The 13,182-nt window shown below is 40.6% G+C and overlaps 1 protein-coding gene across 1 annotated transcript; it reads right to left on the minus strand.

The window, feature by feature from the left end:
* Positions 1 to 252: 252 nt before the first annotated feature.
* On the minus strand, positions 253 to 12,711 carry TRAK2 (trafficking protein, kinesin binding 2). The gene is made up of 13 exons (XM_009868145.1): positions 12,622 to 12,711; positions 11,852 to 11,968; positions 10,368 to 10,577; positions 8,738 to 8,816; positions 7,112 to 7,242; positions 6,848 to 6,922; positions 5,965 to 6,102; positions 4,914 to 4,993; positions 4,002 to 4,205; positions 3,567 to 3,865; positions 1,944 to 2,222; positions 1,500 to 1,599; positions 253 to 931 (listed from the first exon to the last, which is right to left on the minus strand). Exons 1-13 carry the CDS (start codon positions 12,709 to 12,711, stop codon positions 253 to 255), a joined length of 2,481 nt encoding a protein of 826 aa, XP_009866447.1.
* Positions 12,712 to 13,182: the final 471 nt, after the last annotated feature.

Genomic DNA, 13,182 nt, shown 5'->3' on the forward strand with positions numbered 1-13,182 from the left:
CTTAAGACAGATCCTGAAGGGGACCTCAAAACTAAGCTTTGGTTTCTTCTTTCTGATCTTCTACAAAAGCCTTCTTTCTCAGACCCAAGCCATGTTCTTTTCCTCCTTGATCCCAACTCTTCTCTCTCCCACATGTTCAACATGCACGTGCCTTCTCCAACTTTCCCGTAGCACATCACACGATGCCTGTGCTGGATATTTATCCCTCATGGATTATCTACTATGCTAGAAGTCGATCGTTTTTCAGCCCAGTCAGTTCTCCTTTAAGGTACCCATTTTTGAGGACTGTGTGCAAACTGGAGCTCCCAATGCTCCAATCATGGCTGGAAGACTCTGGTTTCTCCTCAGCCCCGCCATTAAGTTGCTACCTGCATTTAAAAACACGGCTGAGTCCTGCCTCTGCAAGCTAACCTCTGGCCCCTGATTCTTCCCGTGGTCCTGTGCATCAGGGAACTTGACCACCCTGGCAATACCCAGCCTCTTCAGTCTCTCCACCAGGTTCATCTTCAGCTGGCCGACGTCCGGAGCTTTGCGCGAGGGCTTCAGGCCGTACATTTCTTGCAAGAACGTTTCTGCTGGTCGAGAAGCCAGGAAAGTTTCTGAGTGATGCGCTCGAGGTTCAAACAGCGGAGGGGAAGGACAAGGTGAATGTGAGGGAGAATTTGGTGGAGTAGAAGGAACGGGGAGAGTTCGAGGGGGCTGTAGCAAAGGCAGTTTTTCCAATCCAGGGCTATCATAAACCTTGGCAGAGATGCCTTGTTCTTGCAGAAGTTTCGGCAGACCGCTTGTGCTGCTCAAAGTAGTTGTTGCATCTCTTCTGTTGGTTAGAAATTCTCCAACGCTAAGCCTGTAAGAAACGGCCGGAGTGCTCACTGCGGCATTTCCAAGACTGCTGCCAGCATTCTTAAGTGAAAACGGGGCACCCACGGAGCTGAAATAAAAATGGAACACACATTAGACACCTTTATACCCGCTCTGCTCTCTATTTGCCTTTTAGTACCCAGAAGGTGTGGGAAAAAAGGACACTTGTTATTAGCTGTAACAGTTTTAGCTTTAATAGATTCAGAATTATTTTTCTGCAAAATATTTACAAGTTACTAGGTTGGCAGAGAGATTTTTGCGTAAGTATTAATGAATTTACCTTCTGTGGCCACCTATACTGTATCAGAATATCAATACAGATGTCTGGTACTTAGTTTAAAAAAATTATGATAATTCTTTTTCCAATTCTGTCATAGAATCTTTTATTTTTTACAATAGGTATATGATACAAGGCATTTGGTATTTATAAATTTACTTCAAGTTAGTCTAATGTGTTTCAACTCCTATTCTTCAGAATTTCAAGTTTCCCTTTTGCAACTACAACTACCTGTATGAATAACAATCTCGGTGTTCCCTGGCTGAATTACTTGTTTTTAAAACTGGTTCATATATCAGAAGTCAGAAAGCAAATGTTTAATTTTATGCAGCAACAGTTGGGATGTCGGCAGGCGTCGTACCTGGGAGTAACTTGAGTGACATCAGATGGGTGAAGGATCCTACAGGTAGTAAATGTAAATGTGGAATTTGTGGAAGACAGACACTTCCCTGGATTCAAGGCTGCAACACAGAGAATTTATATCCATTGAGAGCAAAAATGAAGACAGGTAAGAACCAATCAAAAAAAAGTTTAAGTTATCACTGCTAGTTTTTATTTATTAATTTTTTTCAATTTTGTTTTTTTATATTCGTTGATTTTATAACCATTTCTGTAAACATGTAACAAATACTACTATATTCTTTATTAAATAATACATAAGTGATTTTTTAAAAATATTTCTTTCTGTTATTCTATAAAGAACAGAGACAGCAAAGACAGCGTTGTCGCAAGGTCAAATACTTTCCACTGAGAAACAGACAGTGGAAAACAAAAAGAGAAAAAACACACTGACCGTGCTTCTTACCGGTGAGTGGTACCGCTGCTGAAGTAACAGGTGGCAGGAAAATCCCTGCCGCTGGCTTTGCCGCTGTACGCTTCTTCTCCTCCAGGGAAGACTGCTGCACTTGAAATGTCACACCTCCTTCAGCTTCTTCCTCATCATCCTCCTCCAAGCCGGAGATGTGGTAGACAGTATCACCAGACAGAGGAGTAAAACCTTTTGTCACAACACCCGGTCTTGGGTCAAGAATGGTGCCTAGGTTTGGTCGAGCAAGCTGCTGCCAGTGAAAAAGGGTCTGAGATCCTGACGTGACCAAAAAAAAGCATCTCAGAGAGCCATTCCCAACTCTTGTATTCACAGGATTAGAGAATCATAGAGTGGTTTGCATTGGAAGGGACCTGTACAGGTGATCTAGTCCAACCCCCTGCCGTGAGCAGGGACATCCTTAACTGGATCAGGTTGCTCAGAGCCCCACCCAGCCTGACCTGGGATGTCTCCAGGGATGGGGCTTCTACCACTCCCTCTGGGCAGCCTGTTCCAGTGTTTCACCAACCTCACCATAAAGATTCCTTCCTTCTATCTAATCTAAAACTACCTTTTTTAGTTTAAAATCATTACTCATTGTGAAAAGGGGATTATAGGAGAACTAACAGATTAATGAACCTAGGCCAGGGCAAGGCTGTTGTTTAACCTTGTAGATTGATCGCTAACGCCTAACGATAGTCAGGCATTGTAGAAGAAGAGCTGCGGTTAATCTTAAAGGCAGCTCCTGATAAGAACCAGTTGAAATCAACCCTGCAGTTTGGATACGAGCTAAGAAGCAACCGAGTCTGCGCAAGGACAGGGGTTAACCAGTGGTGATGAAGAGGAACTCACAGCCTTCATCCCCATGACCCTCAACGACCACCACCATAAGGCACTGCGCAAGCGCAGTTGGGAGGAATTTATGTAAAATGAGTTCTACTGTGTCATTTAATATGAATTAGGGACAGGTCATGCATATGCATAGGCATCTTTTGAAACCTCACGTATATACAACACTGAACCGTATATATCTCCAACGCAAACGCCACGCGGCGCGCACGACTTTGGTGAGACCTCCCCCCCGTGCTGCTCAGTGCTGAACGAACATACCTACTTCACAATCTAAATCGATTGTGGAGTCTGTTTTCCACATGTCACGTTGTCCTATATCGCAACACATCCTGCTAAAAAGATTGTCCCCATTTTTCTTATAGTCGCCCTTAAAGTACTGAAGAAGGTCTTCCTGGAGCCTTCTCTTCTCCAGGCTGAACAAGCCCAGCACCCTCAGCCTGTCCTCACAGGAGAGGTGTTCCAGCCCTCTGACCATTTCTGTGGCCTCCCCCGCTCCAACAGACAGCAGGGGCTCACTAACGAAATAACTCCAGACAAGCAGTAGCAGCCCTGGAACGGACAGGTCACGCTCGCGTGGCAATGCCAAGGCAAAGCCCAGCGCTTCGCGCCGTGTGGGAAAGACAAGGAGCAAGCGATACCCATGAGCTCGTTGGCACAGAGCCTGTCAAACAGGACTACTCCCTCTTACAGCACACACCAACAACGATTCAGCTGGCAAGTTACTGTAAAATCCTTTTTCTGCTAACAAGAGAAGGAAGGTCACCCTCTTACCTTCAATGGGTTTGACAATTTGCAGTTTTTCTGGTAGGAGGACACGGAGATTACTTGAGCTGGCAGAGAGATCGGGAAATTCTGAGTTTGTACCCAGGGAAAAACAGCTCTCTGCCGGTGTGCTACAGCCACTAGCCTCTTCTTCCTGCTCAGCCAGCAAATGCATTTTTCGCTCCCATTCCTCCTCAAAGAACTGCTTCTCATTCAGGTAGTTCTGACGACGGAGGGAGAGTCTGTGCAGAGCTGTGACTAAGTCACTGTCTTCAGGGGTTCCTGGCGGGCCAGGGTTCTGATTGTCTCTGTGAGATACATCAAATAATAATATACACTTAGATCATTACATTAACTATTTCTCTCTTACACAGCAGAGGTCCAATCTGGAGTTATTTTTTGAGTCAGTTAGTATAGAAGAAGAAAAAAGGGTGTGTTTCCTACTTCAAACTCTTCTCAGATTTGCTCCTCTGGGTCATCCGTGTGTGGCTCTCCAGCTGGGGCACGCCAGACTGGAAGGGCTTTGCTGTCATAACAACACTGGACTGATTAGATCCGGGGATTGGCAGCGGGGCAGGAAAGGAGGAGTCGTGGCCACGAGCGATGTTAGCAACTCTGACGGTGTCAAACACTCGTTTCTGTTGACCCCTGCAGAAAAGCCAAGCAAACAAATGTGGTTTTCAAAAGCATTTTGAAGAACATGTAATATATAACAAAGGCTCTGAACAGCAGACTTTCAAAAGTCTGCAGATTAAAAAGATTTAAGCCCAGAAAGAAAGGATTGCTCAAGACACTCATGTTATCAGGAGTACTATTCTATTAAAATCAGAATTATCACTTTGATCTGAAAGACCTGAACCTCTATTGACAACCACTTGAGAACACTCAGGAGCATAACTTGTATGTATTTAATTTATATATGCCTTACAAAGTATATTTAATTTATTACTTCTTGCTCAGAGTAAGAGGTCCAGGAACAGGTCTTCAGCACTTTGGAATTTGTTGTCAGTCTTCCAACTATAATTTCATTTGCCTGAGATTTTTTCTGCAAGCATCAGAAGGGATAAAACAAATGCTGTACATCAGAGAATTTGCATCAAAAATCCTACAGATTAAAGGATGAAATAACATCCTTTTAGCAAATTCCCAACTTCCTTATAGAACCAAATAAGGATATTAGGTTTCAAAGTTGAAAAGACTACCAAATACTACAAAGCTTTTTTTTAATTATGTAAGAAACTTAGTACAGGGGGAACACTTGCATTTAGATTTTTCAGTAATCAGTTTCTACCTTACTTAGTAGGTACATATGGAAAAAAAAAAGCAAAATTAGCACATAGAGATCCAAAAACATACTTCCGCTTGGAAAGAACAGATTCATCACCCTGACTCAATTCCTTCCACATTGTCCCTTCAATTTCTGCTGCAAGGGAATCCTAGTGAAAAAGGGGAACCAGAAGAATAGGCAGGTTAGATTCAAACCTTCCTCCTAACAATTTTAATACAAAACATCTCTAAAAAAATGACTTTAAGAGAAATCCCCATTTGCTTCCCCTGTATCAGCATGTTTCTGACAAACCCTTCGGTCTCCAAAGAAGGGAATGAGGGTGAATTTTCCACCATAACTACGCTTATGTATAACTAGTATGGGTTCGGTTTTGATTAGCAACATCTGCTTTTTCTTAGTACTCTTTATGTCAGTTTTTAAAGCAACAATTGTAAGAGCACTTCTTACAACGCCAGACACGTGCGCGAGGGATTCTGTACACAGAACAACCAACCAAAATCTGACAAATCTCCAACACAGCCCAGAAATTTTTCCTAGAACGGTAACCAGAACATAGCTGACACTAACAAGAGGAGGAAAATAAACGCCTTTAATCCTTTTCCACTCATTTAGTCATCTCTGGCGATTAGTCTAAGGTCATGTATTTCTATGATACTTAAAATTTAATCTCACAAAACAGGGACGTAAAACTACATCATAAACTACATAGAGGAAAAAACACTGTCTGAACTCTTGAAAAGATGCTTCGTTTCTTAAAGAAACACTGTCAAGATGTAAAGTTCCCATCAACATCGAACAATGTACGAGCACAACCCAGCACTGCCTGTAGAACATACCAATTCCCTTATTTAAAAGAAAAGCCATATAAAAAGGAAAAATAATTTTAGTATCACAATGTGTCAAGCAAATGGTTAGTCTTCTAATTCACAAAATTCTCAGTGTTGTACACATTAAATAATTTAAATAAAAAACCAGCCAAACAAAAAACAGATCAGCTGCTTTGCCTCCTACAAAACAGTTCCTGCTGCAGCTCCTGTACTTGTTTTACTCAAATACTTTGATGCTACTAGAGGCTCTCTGTGCCAGCAGGTGTCAGGCCATGCTAGCAGTAGTTATTACCAGAGGAAATGCTCTGCATGACTGGAGGTGGCAGAGACAAGCGACAGAGCTGGCTCTGCTGCGCAGCGACTTCACTTCTTCTTGTGATTCGTGCAGCATCCCCAGACACTCTGCATTCCGATCCTGCAACTCATGTAGCTGAAAGAGAAACAGAGGCCATCACACGCTACCAGTAAGGTTCAAAGAAAAGACAGAAGGAAACTGAATTAACTCCCGCAGAAACCTGTATCGATCGATCTAACACTGCAGTGTTTTTCCCAACTGTATCTGGAATGGACAATGTGCAGCACAGCACCCATGCTGATTTTAGTAGGGAAGCATGAAGTCCAAATCAAGACTCAAAAAGTATGATGAAATCCAAAGGAAAATACACCAAAGAACTCTGCAAATACAGTAACTGCTGACGCTAAAGAAGTAAAAACAGAGAGCTCCAGTATTGTGTTGATACAATCAGTAATATTAGCATTCTTCTTCTCACAGCTACCCAGAACGGGAAGATCCCTACTTGGAACGCCTCCCGTGCCTTTTACACTCCCATGAACTACAAAAATATCTGTGTAAACTTAAATAAAAATGTTGTTTTCCTCCAACCATATGACTCCAACAACAAAGAAACATGAAAAAAAATTACCTTTTTCTTCTCCTTTTTTTGCTATTCACTCACGTTCTTTAATTTTCTACAATCAGCCTTTTTATTTTCATTTTTTCCTCAAACTATATTTTAATTTTTTTCTCTATTCAAGCATTTGAGATGGTTATTGTAACCATCTTAACCAGAACATAACTAAAAAGCAATAGCTCCTGTTCTCTCTTTGTTTTCTTCCTCGTGTATTCTATTCCAAACGTTTATCTAAATACATATATACACAGAAGCCTTAATTACCTCTGCTGTCAGTTGCCTCTGAGCATCTTTGGAAGCTTGTAAGTGAAGTTTCAGCTCCTCTTTTTCAATCACATGCTGAAAGCAAAAAAAGACAGAAATTTCCTCAGCTGGTTTCCCTGAGAAAGCTGATCCTCTGCCATATTTTCCTGAAAGAGCCACTCTCTTGTGGCACAACTCCCCAGCCTGAAGGTCAATTTTTACCTGCTCTAAGCACCACACACACACACACGTGCGCGCATACACCACTCATCGGCATTCTCTTACTTCTTTGAGTTTATGCTGAAGATCAACAATCTGAGACAACAGGGATGAGATTTCTTCCTGGTAGCGAACCAACTCCTCACTCTTCTCTGACAACTCCTCCGTTATTCTGGAAATTTGAGCATTTGTTTGCCCTACAAAACAGAAAAGGAACTTAGTAGACAGAGTAGACAGAGTTCCTCAACAACCAAAACAAACCCAAAACCCAGAAAGTGAAAGTCAACATCGGGAAAATTACCAATACTCTCAGGAAATCATTTCACAGAACGTAAGAGTAAGTACTTTAGAACATCCGTAAGTGTGATAAACAGTGGAGAGGTAGAGGAGAAAGAGCTGACTTCAAATGCAGGTGTAACATGTTATGAGCTAAGCACACAGAACCTGAAATACGTAGCACAGGTATGTGAAGTGACCTCATAAAGTGCAAGGAAAGCTGCTATAAACAATTTCAAATGACATGCTGGCTCGTGACTAAGGCCAGACTTGGGATATGCTGAAGAAGTCAGGCTCTGAACCGATCTTCAGCAAAGCCATTTTGCCAGACCTTGCCGAGCACAGCACACACCTACCGAGTTCCTGATTCTGGTCACTACCTATTCCCACTGCATACAGTTTCCAGTTTCTTTTTGCCTCTGAGCAGGCACTTCATCAAGTGAGAAGACAAAGCAACTCAAAAAGCTGAAATACTTTTATGCAGTTAGTCCTGCTTGTATATATGCCTTGAGAGCACAGCAGAGTCATCATAAATTCTGATCAATCTTACGGAAAGGCTACACTACAAATGTAGTGGTTATTGCACCTCATGGATTTACGGCAGAAAAAGATGCTGTCCCTGGGCCTGTGGACATTTAAGCTCACAGTCAGGTATCTTTTCCCCAGAGATATAAATCTGAAACCTGTAGACCAGATCTCCTGTGAGAGAAGATTCCTTCTGTGAGTCTAAATAACCTAACATGCCTAAAAGTGCTATAAAATTGGAAAAACAGAACTCACAGACATTTTCGTTGATGGAAAATAGGAAAGGTTATATGCAGTAACTTCTATTTGCAAAGGATATATATTTCCTTTATATATATTCCTTATTGTTTCAGAATACTTCACATGCATTGTATAAAGGTAACTGCAAGTCTTTGTAAACAAGTATTTCCCAGAGCAGACATGAACAACTGTTCTAGACAAATTAAAACACTTTCCAATTTAAAATCTCTGGTTCGTTATATATATTTTAAAAATTAGATAACGTGTTCATAGATATATAATAATTTAGAATGAGCATTTAAGGGTCTATGCACTGACACACTTCAGTGTGAAGTGTGCTGAACACTCCACACAAGAAATACATTTTGTTGATATTCCAGTGTGTGTAGGCTTCAGTTCAGGAGGTTTATGGACATGAGATTTTGCGTTCATTTTCTGCCTCTAGACACAACACACACACCCAAAGCCTTATGTCAGAGCGAAGCCTGATGAAACACAGAATCCAATTTCCACTTGGGTAAAGAGCAACACTTGAATAATTAGCATAAATTACTGAAGTTCATTTTTTGATTCAGGAATAACTACAAAGGTCTAGGCAGGGGGCATTTCAAATAACGTTTTGCCACTGCAAGATACAGCCTGGATACTCACGGAGCTCTCTGACACAGTCATTAACCAGCTGCTGTTCCTTCTCTTCGTAGGTAATGGTTTCTGTCTTCAGATGGCAAGCCTTGAAGAAAATTACTGGTATTCTAATTTCAGTTTATCTATACACATGTTACTGTCATAAATTTTTATTTCTGAAATTCTTAAACTGAAGAGTCTCCCCTCATCTATCTTTATATGCATCTGGCCATACTTCTTAACCATTTTTTCCACCATAACCTGCTTCCCTGAATTGTAAAGGTCTTCCGAGTGAAAGACAAAGACACATGAACAAAACCTGGTGTCTCATAGGGAGTAAACCAACAGTAATCAAAAGTAAGCAATTGAATTTGCTTCAAGACTTCTTAAGGCAAAGAAATCTTGAAAACTGAATGATGTTAGCCAAATCTTCTAAGGCACTGAAAAGCTCTAGTAGAACAGGTTTCCTCCACATTGCCCAGCTAATTACTTAGACTGTAAGTTTTCTGTGTGAAGAGACCAAGCATCACAACAGGTCTAAACAACTTCTGGTTTGATTGTGAGGATGACAATGTTGAACTTTGCACAGATAAAAGGACGGTTTGCTGCTAAATGTCTCACTATAAAAACTTAGTAAATGGGTTTAAAGATTATCCAAGCAAACACAAGTACAGTTACGCATGTACAGGGTTAGAAGCATATAAAAGCAGTCTGATCTTCTCTTGTTTTATTCCTGCAGCATTACTAAACTATCCATCTGGTGTTAATGAGTTTTAGGAAGAATGCGCATCACAGGCTGAATATTTTGGAGATAAAACAAGGGAAGAGTATATTTTGCTTACATTAAAGGAATTTAGTCTCTGCTGTATGGCTGTAACAAGCTCACACGGTGAAAGGCTCACTTAAAAAAAGGAAAAAAAAAAAAGATACCACACACTAAGTAAAAGCCACCCACCTTTCTTACAAACACCACTCCCCTTTCCGGGAAAACAACGGAAGAATCCACTTCTACCCAAATCTCCTATTTTACAAGCTCCGCTCTCTGCCTTTGAGGGAGAGGCACTGCATCTGCAGATTTTGATTCTTATAATCTTTGCTGTTGGTTCCATGACTTTTATAGCCATTATTTTGTCTGGCCACTTAGCCTCTAGCCTTGCAACAGCACGGTGCTTGTATTCATGTTTTATACACAAAAGAGACCAATTAAAATACAGAGACTAATTACATTGTCAAGACTGCGTCTTTGAAATAATTTCTGTAGAAGGTTATTAACCATTAAAGTCTAATACAGGCAGACAAAAACGTAATGGTAACACAATGGAATTCCCCAAATACCACATATCCCAGTCAGATTCTTATCAATGCAGGTCGCACAAGCTTGTGAGCCTGAGGGGTCCAAGTACTTTTTGCTGGGTGCTTCCATCAGTTCCCATATTCTTTCTCCAACTATAAAGGCTCTGAGGAAGGATTACTAGAGGACTCTGGAGATAATGAGTAGTGAAAGAACCAGAACGATGTAGGGGGTGGAGGGAAAGTGTTTGGGTATGATTTGTATACAGCAACACAGAACAGTCACATGCTTCAAGAGAAATCCAGACGCTGGATTTTTTAACCATCCTGATTTATTCCATACCCAGGGATACCCTGTTCAATATACCTTCGATCGGAGAGCAAGGTTCTCCTCTTCCAGCTCTCTGAGTTTCTCCTGCAAGACATCCAGCTGCAACAGATCGTGTGATACATTGAAAGACTCGTTGAACCGAAGTGGCGTGGAACAGCTGGAATCTGTTTCGCTCTCCTCGGAAGCGATGGAAACCACGCGAAGCAGGTCATCCTTCTTTGACAGCTCGTGCTGCAGCTGGTTAACCTACAACAAAAGAAGGTCAGCAGCTCGTAAAACATACTGTAGTTATATAATGTTACAGTGCATTAGTTATGCAGTCTCTTGGAACATCATTGCTGCAGTCTAAGATTAAAAAATAGCTCACAGGTCATGATTCACGTACTTTTATTTGCACAGAAGATTCAACCTCCATTTATTTTAGAGAAAGTTCACAAAATCATCATTTTAACAGTGTGAGACTGAAATTCAAGATAACACAAGAATGGACAATCAAATTTACTTTTTAAATAATATACTTGAAAATAATTTTCCAGCTGCTTTGAGAGATGATTACATTTTAACATGCTAGCTCATTTTTTGATTAGAACCATTTTTCTGAACTGCAGCTTCCTGGAGAAAAGGACTGATAGACATCTGTTTCGGTACCACACTCCCTCCCCAGTGCATATATTAAATGAACTGTAGGATGAATAAAAAGACAAGAGAGATCTCATCTAGATAAATCCTACTTTTCCATCTAAAGTTTTATGTGAATGCATAAGTTTGAGTATGTTTTTATTACTAACCTACTGTTTTACACAAGCAGCTGAACTCATTTCACTCTCTTGATATCAGGGTTAAAAAACTGGAGATGTTTATCATTTGTCAGCTATTTATCCTTTTTTAAGAAAAAAACCAAACCAAAGAAACGATTAGATCAAGAATCTGTAGTTAAAGGAAGAGAAGGAGTGAAGACCTTCAGCAGAAGTCAGTTTTTATTAAGTTTTATATATTTGCTTGTATTAAGAATAAAATTTTATTCTTAATACAAGCATCCCACTAAGCCAGCTCATCTTCTGGCTGTTCACTCACCTGTGAAGCTGTTATGTAGTAGGTCATGCCAGATACCAACTACTTATTTTGACTTAGATTATTAGATTCTTAGTTTAAGGGGAGGACATCAGCCTGATGGTCAAAATACACTTTGAAAATGCAATCCTGTTGTAGATATATCATAATAAATACCTAGCATTCTCATAACTTCTCCGTAATTGCAACATGCAGTCTTCACAGCTGATTCTTGGATCAAGAAAACTGACTGAATTAGGATTGATGAATTAGGACAATGACATCTAAGTATACTTCTGTAAGGTAAGAGCAGCAAACATCTGCTTTCACAACGAAATAATATATTTTTATTAATCCTCTTTTTTTTTTATGATGATAGCAAGAAGAACAACATCAAAAGGAGGGGGGAAAAAAAAAACTAAAAGGGGAAATAACAAGAAAAAAAGAAAGTAAAACCAAAGATAACTCACTCGATCTAGAGTCTGTCCTAACTGTTCTTCTAGTGCTTCATTCTGTTCCGTCAACAGATGGTTTCGCTTAAGGAGGGCTTGTCCAATTCGAGCTGCCAATTCCAGGTCCCGATCTTTCTGCTCACCAAATGAGAAGAAATGTCTACTGTCGATCAGATAACAATTAAATTCAGAGCAGTTATAGATCTTCCCAGCTACTGTTTAATGTATCACCACCGTTTAATGGATCAACACCGTTAGAACAATTACTAATGCTCCATCATTTGGATCCAGAAAACATCTGTAACTCTGTTTCTCAATACAGTGCATTCTATTCCAGTCATTACAAATGCCTGGGGAGGGAGGAGCGGGGAGGAAAGCACTAAAAGTGGGGACAATTTGCGGTTTTTTTTTACCGAGTACTGGGGAGGTTATAGGGGCTCTGCTCAGTCATACACAGAAGCCACATGTACTTAAGTCTGTGGTCTTCCAATTGACACTTTCTCCAGAACATACTGCTTAACTTGAATAGTGATGAGAGCGTAGAAGCAAAGGAGCAACAGGACAGCAGAAGAAAACTTTCCTGCACCTCACTGGCTCCCTGAGCACCCACAGTATTTTTAAACTTTGTTTCCAAGGCGGTGCAACCAAATGGTCAGCTTCTCACTGCGAATGTGCTCATCTTCAGCTCCTGAAAATAACGGCATCAAAACTGCCAGTAGCTGAATAAAACCGTTCCTCAAATAAAAGTCCTCAAAGACATTACCATGGCATTACAGAGATAAGCATACCTCAGCTAACAGATGTTTGACCATGTCAGCGTCACCAGAAGACTTCTTCTCCGCATTATTCGTGCCAAGAACTGAGAAGAGGAAAAACATACTTATTGAAGAAGCTTAATTGCAGGAAGACTGCTGGGAAGGGAGAGAGCTAAAACTCCTAAGATGTTGTTTATATACAAATACAGTACTTACCTGATAAAACTAGTAGGACCTACGAAAATGCATCTTCAGAAACATGAAATAATACTAATTTGGGAGATTGATGCAATAAGGTATTGAACGTTTGCAGCTTTTGGCAATATTAGCCAAAACTTGAGGTGCTCACACATCCTCCAAATTAAGAAAAAGGAGTAAAATCTCTTTAGATGAACTTTTTAAATACCGTTAGGCTATTCAATCATCCAGCCTGCTTGGGAGAGGGGAAGAGTATACTGGAGCATATCCAAATATAGCTGAACACGCCAGCAGACTTTACCCTTGAAAGAAAACTCCTGTTAGTGTGTATGACAGCTCTACACAGGACACTTGAAAAGAACACTTGTGTCTAGTGGAGTCCCTCAGGGGTCAATA

This window comes from Apaloderma vittatum, unplaced genomic scaffold, assembly GCF_000703405.1.
Source record: "Apaloderma vittatum isolate BGI_N311 unplaced genomic scaffold, ASM70340v1 scaffold44034, whole genome shotgun sequence".
In the NCBI taxonomy this organism is placed as follows: Eukaryota; Metazoa; Chordata; class Aves; order Trogoniformes; family Trogonidae; genus Apaloderma; species Apaloderma vittatum.

Bases quoted from the DNA above. Each gene is read 5' to 3' on its own strand.
- TRAK2 (XM_009868145.1), bottom strand. From the start codon at position 12,711: ATGTTTTTCCTCTTCTCAGTTCTTGGCACGAATAATGCGGAGAAGAAG. The intron at 11,969-12,621 runs GTATGCTTATCT...TTTGGTGAGCAG, and splicing joins TCAAACATCTGTTAGCTGAG to AAAGATCGGGACCTGGAATT. The intron at 10,578-11,851 runs GTGAGTTATCTT...CTTTTGTTGTAG, and splicing joins TAGGACAGACTCTAGATCGA to GTTAACCAGCTGCAGCACGA.